Here is a 10,574-nt window from a genome sequence, read left to right as displayed (position 1 = left end):
CTCGAGAATAGATTTAAAACATAAATTCGTTTGGTGAAGCAATTTCATTTTTCTATTTTCGAAATAAACTTTTACCTCAAAAATAGATTTGGAATAGAAACGAGAATTAGAATTTCTCTACTATCTATAATAGAAACAGAAATAAGAATTCTTCTCATCGCCCACTCCCTCTCTCTCTCTTGTCTGAAGCCCGGCGGCCAGCAACTATTGAATTTTATGCTGTTATCAAACAAATTTCTATTTCGAGGACATAAATTTTGTCTCGATGTCAAACGCGTTTCTCTGCTAAAAAATTAGTCTAGGGAATAGTAATATAAAAATCTATTTTTGGCTAGAAATAACTCCCTAGAATAAAATGATTATCATTCATGCCGTAAGTGTCTCAAAAGTCATATATGATAATTGGAGCGTCTATAAACACAAGGCCCTACACAGATTCCTCCCAACCAAAAAACACACGAGGTTCAGCATCCCAGCTTGTTATAGCTAGAAGTGTAGAGCTTGCCATACTGGCATAACAAGTGGTGATGCCGACAGAACACATGGGAATGTGGCTTCCCTGCCCAATAATAGAAGCCGTCGCATTATTGCATTATCGGCACCGGCCCGGGGATCTTTTCAGTTTGTCTGCGCAACTTGGGCAATGGATTTCTCTATAGATGGCCACAACTTAGGCAATGAAGGAAGAGTTTTTTTACCTGGCCTATACGAATTTCGGCTTCAGACCATGCGCCCACGTCAAAACCTTAAACAGCAGTAGCTTGCATTTATGGAGTCCACTTCCCTCTCTTCCTGGGAGCAGTAAAACAAACTTCCTGTAGCCTTTTTTTTCCCCCTTCTTTCTTTCCGCAAAAGGAATTGCGTCCGTGTCATTAGAATTATCAGCTCTGAAGAAACTTTCCCCAACAACTCCAGTGGCAAAGAAGTATAATGATCCTGCTCAGTCCATTGCTCAAGCTATTTTAGACAAATTGGAGAAGATAAGGCACTCGATTAAGACCATTTGCCAGGTAGAGATTTCTGAATCTAAAAAAATTTATACATCATCAAGTTTTCTGCAAAACAGAAACAGGGGATAGAAAGAGTTCTCTCTCAGGAAATTCGACAGCCAGACACAGTTTTGACATTGTCTTCCAGTCTGCTTCATTCAGATACATTTATGCCCAAGAAAACAAAAGAGCAGGCATAGTAGAGGAGTTCCACGAAAACTGCATAAACTTGGATCCACTGTCAAGGAAGTGTGTTCTTCCCCATTGCATGTCACCTCCCGCCGCATGCTAATGAAGTCCACATAATAACTGGGTGTATTTGGCTACACTATTGGTTTCATGACATGGCTTTTGCATTTGCAGATTAGATGCAACAGAGACAGTTCAATTCTAAACTGACCTTTTCAACTGCAGTCTACTTTCCCCTGACAACTGAGGTCTCCAAACAGCTTGTTACGTATCATGCAGTTCCTTATTCTGAAGCTAAACAGCCAGATCGTCATTAAAAGGGAAAAAAATGGAGTCCTCATTAACACTTGCAACTTAATTCATGTTCCCCTGTCTTTCCAAAAAGAAGCATGGTTCACATCTCTATTTCATACAAACGGGCAACCCTAATAGAAATCTTGGTACATTTTCTTTCCGGTAGGAACAACAAGCAATCAATACAGTATAGAGTGAGAGTTTCCATGACGAAAGAATTCATTCATTTGCAATAGAAATCCTTACAAAATGAAGATGTCGTTTCTCCTTTTTTGCTCCCATTAGAAAAAAAAAATTATATGCACTAGAATGTCCAAAAAAAACATGTAAGTTACCGAGAAAGAACAAATCCTGTGAGAAAAAAACAAAAAGTACAAAAATTTCACTAAGGTTAAGGCAAAAGATGATACAGAATATATAGTGGTTCTCGTCTTTTACCACCATTGATGAACAAGGACTCCACTCTGCCTGAGAGAATTGAAGAGGTCCAGGCACTGACCGTAAGTTCTTTCATATTTTGGACTCCTCTCACCGGGACAACACCTCTGCCACCGATTGTAATGGCACTCAAGAAATATCTCATCGATCAAACAGATGGCTCCACTTTTAAAGAGCCGTGGAATCAAGTCGAATTCAGTCCCTTCTACATCCATTTTCATCACCACAAAATCCTTCGCAGACACTGTCCTCTTCAACCATTCTGCCAAGTCAAACCCTTTGATCTGGATAACCTCTCCATCAGATTTAGCAGATGACTGTTTAGGCTGAATCCTGCCCATTCCTCTCCCCTTAACAACCTCAACCTTGTGGTCGGGGTCTCGATTTATTTCGAAGAACAGTGACTCATTCTTTACCCATGCCGCATATGGCAACAATGTGACTGCCTTCTTCGTTTTATACTCATCGTGAAAGGTCTTATCCGCCTCAATTGCATAGACTTCAAAAGTCTTGTTCTGCTTGGGATACTGTTTTCTGAACCAACTACCTATACTAGACCCATAACTCCGAGCTCCAATGTCGACGTACACATATCTATTCTTGAAACTGATATCAACCATTGATGGCAAATACTTTATGTTCTGTATATTCCTTTTCAATGTAATCCAAGGTTTCAAGGGTTCCTCCTTTATCAATGGCTCTGCATTTCGGACCAATTTGTGCTTATATTCCGGGACAGAGCACCTATTCCCTGAACTGACTTTACTTTTCCTAATCAAATGGCTGTGAATGTCAGAATCCCCAACTTTCTTCAGAACAATTTCCCTTATTCGTGGCACTGAAGATTCAAAACCATCAATGTCGTGCGACCTTAGCAGCGTGCAATGCTTGAACATCTCAAGGAAAGAATTGAAACTATAGGTATCATTAGCCCTTACATGCACAACAAGAAACCCTTCGAGTTTCAGCGTCCTCTCGAGCTCGGCTGCGACATCCACCGGCCTCAAGAATCTGTCAAAGTGGCCGCCACCGGAGAAGATAAAATCGAAAGTGTCGTTGGCGAAAGGCAGGCGATGTAGCTCCCCGGATTTAACCAACGGAGGAGACGCTTTTTTGGCAATCCCAATCGAGTCCATCACGCCAATGTCCCTCAAAGCGAAAACGTCCTCGCCAACGACAGAACCCACGCACAGAGTTCTCTGGCCCGGCGACAGGAACGCGTCCACCATCAGATCCTGGAACACCGAGGAGTAAAACCGAACAGCCTTAATCCACTCCTTGCTCTTGCGGATGTCGCGGCGCTTGGGAGCCGTCGATTGGGACTTGGCGACCTCTTTGACGACGGCGGCGGAGGCGGAAGCGCCTGAGCCAGCTCCGGCGATGACGAGGTTGATGTTCTCAGGCAAGGAGAAGAAGCAGAAATCGCCGAGGTTGCAGGACTCGCCGGCGATGGTGACGACGTAGGCGAAGCGGACGACGATGAGAACGACGCCGAAGAGCAGCGCCCGCACGAGGATGTTCCTGAGGAAGCTCGATTTGGCCGGAGACGGCTCCATCGTGGGAGAGACTGCGATCTAGAGTCAGATCTGAGAGCGAGACGAATACACAGAGAGATGGAGAGAGGGAGAAGGAGAGAGAGAGGTACGGATTATCGGGAGCAGAAGCGAGCGGAGGTGTGGTTGGCTCCGACCAGGGAGAGGCGGCGACGAGCGGCGGAGACGGGGAAATAGAGAGGAGGGGGAGGGGCAAAACGGGGAAGAAGCATGGTGAGTGGGGATTGAGAAGGCGATGGGAATGAGAAGGAGAGAGTTGGTTATGGTCTCACTCTTTTGACGGTTAAGGGGACAGAGTAATGGGCAGTGACGACGAAGACGGCGGCGATGGCGGCGGTGACCGGAATGGCCGGTTGGAGGTTGCCCAAAGAAGCGTCCCGGGCCGTGGGTTGGGGGACCTTGGTAAGAAATGGACCGTGATCGGGGTTAGGAAAGTGACTCTCGACGGGGACAGGAATCAATGTCTGAAGATATTTTCTTGTGATGGAAAGTTTCTATTTTTGGAAATTTTATTTTGGGTCAGGAAATTTTTAGGGAGGAAGGACATGAGTTGAATGGGGGAAAAAAAAAAGAGGTGTATACAAAGAGGGGAGTGAAAATGGAGCGAAATTCGCCGGTATAATTAGTTTTGTTGAGCGTATCATTTTATACGAGGTATAATGTGGTTTGACTCTTTTTAAATCGAACTTTTTTAAACCGAAACTTCATAAAAGATAACGTACATTTTCAAGTATAATTCTTTTTTTAAATATGAGTAATATATCACGTCTTGACAAGAAAGCAGATGACAAGTTTTGATTAAATTTAAGTGTAAACATAGGTGCCCCATAGAGTTTCACACATTTTTTACTTTGGAAAGTTTCGTTTATTGCAATTCATGCATGTGTAGAATTGCACCCATTTCCAACCTAAACTATCAAAATGTTTAAGGGTATCGACTTCACTTATTCATTACTAGTTGTCACAATCGTCTAAAACCTTATGAATTTGAATGTATGAAGAGAACGAGAGTGAAATAAAAAGAGAAGTTGAATCAATTAACTTTCCTAGAAATTGTGTGAATGTGAATATTTCATGTTTTATTTTTTCAATTTACATATCTTTGACCAAATTGAAAGTTATATCTTTGTCATTATATGAAACGCATAAAACATTACATTAAACATAGTTTTAGGAATAAAAGATTAAAGTAGTTACCTTATCCTGCTTGAATTAAAGACATGACGTCCTATGATTGAAATTAACACATTAGATTTGGCACTTCATAATTTTGAAGGCATTTGAAACTCCACATTCTCTCATATAGATGCGATGATTTGGACCATGAAAAATATCCTCGCTTTGTTTCTTTTCCTAAAATTCCCTCTCAAGAGAAAATCTTGAAAATTTCCCATAGTCGATGGTTGTTGGTAAATTTCTAATAATGTTGATAGAAAATATGACTGGTGATTCGATTGTTAGGCTATCTGTTAGTAACATATCATTATATCAAGAATTTACAAGCTTTCAAAACGATTAATGCGTTCCTAACTAGTCTGAAATTTTACCATAACCATAAGTAAATTACCAATACTATAATAAATTTCCCAACATTTCAGCAAATTAATTAATTAGTAGCTTCTTTTAATTGTTACAAATGTAGTTAGTGAAGTCATTGCCAAATAATAAATTTGCCAATTCCATAAGTTAGCAGCAAGTCACCAAATACTGTAAATTTTACAAGTATTGTTAGGTAAAATATTAACACTACAGAGAATTTACAAACATTTAAATAAACAACTAAATTGCCAACTTCTAAAACTTTTGTAAAATAAAAACCCTAAAAGTAATTTTCCAACATTCCATTAATTAGTAAGTGATCAACTTCTTTGAAATTTTGCAAGTTTGGGTAGTAAACTACCAACGCTATAGAAAATTTACAATTATTTTAAGAAATGAATAAATTACCTACATCTTCAAATTTTACAAGTTTGCTCAGTAAAATAAGAACCTTACAATGAATTTACCAAGCATCTTTTACATTTTACAAGTGTGGTTAGTAAAGTACCAGCATTATAAGGGATTTACTAAAGTCCGAATAAATTAGTAAGTTACCAACTTCTTTACAATGTTACAAGCGACGTTTGCACGGTACCATCCCTATAAAAAATTTGCCAACATCTCATTAACTAAGTAAATTACCAACCTTTTTGCAACTTTAACAATCGTGTTTAGTATCTTATCATGATGAGACCAAGGTGAAACAGAATTAGCATGTTATATAGTGAATCTATTAAAGTTGAATTGGCTATTGATGAGCTGTTTTTTAATATCTAAATGTGTATATATATAGTCATATAGATGGATATATAACTAATTTAACTTCTTTCAAGTGTCATCCCGTGAGCTTATGCCTTTTAAGGCTGAATGCACCAACCAAACCCAGTGGACTCTCACGTCTTTTCTCCTTCTGTCACGCAAGAAAACGGCAAAAAGAGGAGGACACCTTTTCTGAACCAACGTCAGGCTGCTTCTGCAGATTTTGCTTGTGAATTCTTGCCGTTGTTGTTCGGCACAGGCTGTACGGCAGTCGCCTGTTTCTCTTTTAATCTAATATTTTCCCGGACGATGCAACGACCATCATACCCCCTCCCACCCCCTTTTTTTTTTCTTAAATTTTCTATAAATACCATTCTCCCTTTTTATTTTTTCTCTGAATTCTCTCAAATTCTCTCGATTCCGGCTCAATTTTGTCAATTTTCTGATTCGACTTTCCGCTCAATTCTTTGACAAAAATGGCAAGTGAAAGCGAAACCGATGATAGGAGAAAAAGCCCGATATCAATGGAGATGGGAGAATCCGATTATCCTCAACTCATGATCAATATGATCCTCGTGAGTTTTCATATTGGGTACACACTAATGATAATATCAACTATATTCCCATCGTCAAGCACGTCCCAATGCAAAAAAGTCTTCATACTCCTACCAGGCGCAAAGAAACGTTGACAAGAAAGGAGCCGGAACGGCAGTCTCGGGAGAGTACATTCAACTTATGGCAATACTTCGACAAGGTACATGTAAGTGGAGACAAGTACAAGATAAACTGTAAATATTGTACGAAATCATACAATTTTAATAAATGAGACGGCAATGGAACATACCGTAGACATTTGACGCAAAAACATGCAACGCAAGCGAGGATCGACACCATGCAACAACAAATTTCCGGGTACGCCAATCCTAACACTTCTCCTTTATTTCGTTACAATAATAAACTTTATAAAGAAACATAAGCTCAATATGTTATTATTGAACATTTACCATTTACTACTAGTGAAAATTTTGGTTTAAATTTTTTGATAAACACCGCATGTACTACGCAAGCAAAACTTGTTCTAGGAACTACTCTTAAAAGCGAACTTTTTAGGGTTTATAAAAAACAAAAAAAGGCTTTGCAAAATCTTTTTACGAATTTCAATGGACGTGTGCATATAGGTAGCGACATTTAGAGTAATCCTTAGTAAATTCATTTTTATATAGGTATCACATGTCATGGATAGGTGAGATTGGAACATTCAAAAAAGAGTACTTGCATTTCGAGTGTTTGATGAAAGACATACCGCCAATAATATTTATAAAATAATTATGCAAGTTTTAGAATAATACAATTTGATTAATAAATTTTTTTCACTTGATTTTGATAATGCTGCGTCAAATACCGCTTCCATTCCCGAGTTAGAAATATTTGTAAACCCTCTTTTGGTGGATAATTTTTTCACATTAGATGTGCCTACCACATTTTAAATTTATGTGTACAAGATGGTTTATAAACTCTTGAGACTTTTCTCATCCCAATAAAGAGAACAATTAAATTTTTAAGGAGTCGTTCCCAAGATATGAAAGAATGGAGCAGATTTTGTAAATCATATGAACAAAAATTAAAAAGATTTCCAAAAGATGTCCGACTCGTTGGAATTTTACCTACGAGTTGTTTTATCAATCTTTTTTGCTTATAAAAATTTATTATGTGCGTTTATTTCGAATAATATTTCCGAAATTAGTTCACTCCCGCAAGATTGTGTTGTTTGCAAAAAAAATTTAGATTTTTTGAAAATTTTTAATGATGCAACTTATACTTTATCTGGTGTTTATTATCCTACTACGTATTTATTTTTAATAGAGTATGTTAACATTACTTGTATTTTTTGTGAATATGAAAAAGATGTTGATTTAGCTTCGACTATTATAGCAATGAAAGCAAATTGGCTGCATTATTATGCCTGCATTCTTATTGTTTATTTGGTTGCTATTATTTTCGATCCACGTACTAAATTAGATGGCTTGTATGATTATGTGAAGGATTATTATTATGATTGTTTACATTTGAATGAAACAATAGATATTAAAACTATACAAGTAAAGGTAAAAGACGCTATAGTAGCATTATATAATGAATTTTGTAGTAGATATGGTTAAGGCGATAGTGAACTTAGCTCCAACTATTATAGTAATGAAAGCAAAATAGCTGCATTATTATGCCTGCATTCCTATTATTTATTTGGTTGATATTATTTTCGATCCACGTACTAAATTAGATGGTTTGTATGATTATGTGAAGGATTATTATTATGATTGTTTACATTTGAATGAAACATTAGATATTAAAACTATACAAGAAGAGGTTAAAGACGCCATAGTAGCATTATATAATGAATTTTGTAGTAGATATGGTTTAGGTGATAGTGGATAGGGGTGAGCAACCGGACCGGGTTTACCCGGAACCCGGATCGGCCCACTCGAAAAACAGGGTTGGGAATCGGTTCTTGCTCAAACCGGTTCGGGTTTCGGTTCCAATTTTTGGGAACCGGTTGAAACCGGTCCGGTTTCCGGTTCTAGGTGAAGACCCACCCGGACCGGTTTTAGAACCGGTTTTTAGTTACTTAAAAAAAAAAAGACACCATAATGTAATATCCAAATAACTATGATTTTGGTTTTATGCTCGTGGTGTTTGAGTTTTTCTAGTGTTGGTTCATGCGCGTTAAATGTGGTGTCTTTTAGCATGTTATTTGGATCTTACAATTTCAGTTCTTTTTTAATGGGTACAACGAAAATTGAAGTGTGATAGAAAGATTTACACTATGTTAATTCAGCGTTACGGAGAATCATTGTTGCTTTTGATGGATTGCAACTTTTATTTTTTATATCAAGGTTTGTTGTTTTTGGTGAATCATACTATTATTTATTATTATTTTTTGGATTGTTGCTTTTGGTGTATTATAATTTTTTTTGCTCATTTCATCAATGCTCATATTATTTTGATGAAAAAAAAAGAGGAAAACAGGTTCTCGGGTAGAGACCCCGAAACCGGACCAAAAAACAGGGTCGGTTCCAAAACAGGTTCCAAGACAAACATAGTCGGTTCTCGGTTCTAAAAACTAGGAATCGGTTATAACAGAGTCGGTTTCGGGGTCTAGGCCTGGACCCGGCCCACCCGGCCCATGCTCACCCCTAATAGTGGATCTGCTCAATCTAGTGCCTCGCAACAGGAGGAAAATGGTAGACTTAGTAGATGGTACAATCTGCTCATTAGTAGGCAAAAAAGATAAAATGTAGGAACATGCAATATTTCCGAATTAGAAAACTATTTAACAATTGTTTTTGAGTTCCGTGATTCCGAACATAGCACAGATCTCAAAATTCTGGAGTGGTGGAAGATTCATTCAACCCAATTCCCAGTCCTCCCTCTTATTGCAAGACAGATGTTAGTAACCCATTCTTCAACAATTGCGATTGAACATACATTTAGCGTTGGAGGTTTAATTTTGGACGACCGCCATTCAAGATTAAATCCGGATGTTGTGGAGGCTCAAGCTTATGTTGATAATTGGACAAAGGCTAAATTTCGACAACAAGAGCTGGATTGAGACGACGAATTCTTTAATGCTGATAGTAGAGATACCACCGTCACGAGTACCATAACGGGTAGCGACGATTGACGATAAGGTAAGTTGGGGTTATCAAAGGTAAAAGAACTACATGAATTTTGATTCTTATATCCCCAAGAAAATATGCAAGCGCTTAATAATAATTCATTAAGTTCAAGCCCCTTTCCTCTCCCTTTTTTTTCCTCCCAAATTTGATTACGATGTACAATTTGATTATAATTTATAATCGATAATTTATTTTTTTTATTTCATAATTTATTATTTTAAATTAAATTTAAAATTCGAAATCGGAACCGGCCCTTAAACCAGCCAGGAACCGACGGTTCCGAACAGAAACAGGATTGCCCTTTCAAGGGCCGGTTCCGGTTCAAGCATGGCCACTAACCGGAACTGTCGGTTCATGAACCGAAATCGGCGGTTCACGGCCCGTGGCCATATCTACTTGGGAGCCCATATATATGATCAACTTCGGATAACAGCCGTTTGGTTCAACTTTGACGGAATGCCTTTCAAAAAAACGTAAAAGCCTTTGAGTTAAGAAGGGTTTTCTAAAATACAAGTAGTGTTACGCACATTGCATTTTTTTTTATGTACATTGTATTTTAAAAACACATTGGGATACGACTTTAGTTTAAACGGTGTTCGAAAAAAATTACACTTTGTACAAACCTTTTGCAAATTCAAAATCGGCTAAGGACTAGAGGCCTACGGGCATCCGACAAGGCCAAATCTAGTTGTCAAAAAGCCAAATGTGCCGCCGCAGCCTTGCCTAAGGTCGCGCAACCTCGAGTGAGGCGTGGGTTGTACATTTGAGGTGACGGCCGTCCGGTCGCGCAAACCCAAGGGACCCCAGGCGATCGTCCCCTAGATTCACACAACCGAAGCCGACGGCCGCCTAGGTCGTGTCATCCAGGCCTCGCCCGAGGTCAAGCGACCTCACATATGGATGGCGATGGCTTGTTGGCCACTCGTCGATGGTTCGTCGGTTGCTCGCCGGTGCTTTAGGCCTTTGCCAAAAGGTTAGGGTTTTCACATTTCCATAATTATGAAAGAATAGCGAGGGTAAAATTAAAGAAACAAAATCTATTTGCACTCCAAAAAGGGAGAATTGCCAAAAAAAAAAAAAAAAATTCCTAAATCTATTGCAATCGTGTCAATTCAGTCCTAATTTTTCTTTTTTCTCAA

The 10,574-nt window shown here is 38.6% G+C and overlaps 1 protein-coding gene across 3 annotated transcripts; it reads right to left on the bottom strand.

Moving 5' to 3' along the window:
• Window positions 1-321: 321 nt before the first annotated feature.
• On the bottom strand, window positions 322-3,881 carry LOC115745837. Of its 3 annotated transcripts, none has more exons than XM_048281780.1 (2): window positions 1,972-3,881; window positions 322-936 (listed from the first exon to the last, which is right to left on the bottom strand). In XM_048281780.1, the coding sequence occupies exons 1-2, from the start codon at window positions 3,464-3,466 to the stop codon at window positions 704-706; spliced, it is 1,728 nt and encodes a 575-aa protein (XP_048137737.1). In that variant the 5' UTR covers window positions 3,467-3,881; the 3' UTR covers window positions 322-703. The 3 variants fall into 3 exon arrangements, with proteins under 3 accessions (XP_048137737.1, XP_048137738.1, XP_030537305.1); XM_048281781.1 differs by having other exon boundaries at window positions 752-936; window positions 1,911-3,881; XM_030681445.2 differs by lacking the exon at window positions 322-936 and having other exon boundaries at window positions 1,674-3,881.
• Window positions 3,882-10,574: the final 6,693 nt, after the last annotated feature.

This window comes from Rhodamnia argentea, chromosome 7 (genome assembly GCF_020921035.1).
Source record: "Rhodamnia argentea isolate NSW1041297 chromosome 7, ASM2092103v1, whole genome shotgun sequence".
Classification (NCBI taxonomy): Eukaryota; Viridiplantae; Streptophyta; class Magnoliopsida; order Myrtales; family Myrtaceae; genus Rhodamnia; species Rhodamnia argentea.
This window is presented reverse-complemented; position numbering and strand designations above follow the sequence as displayed.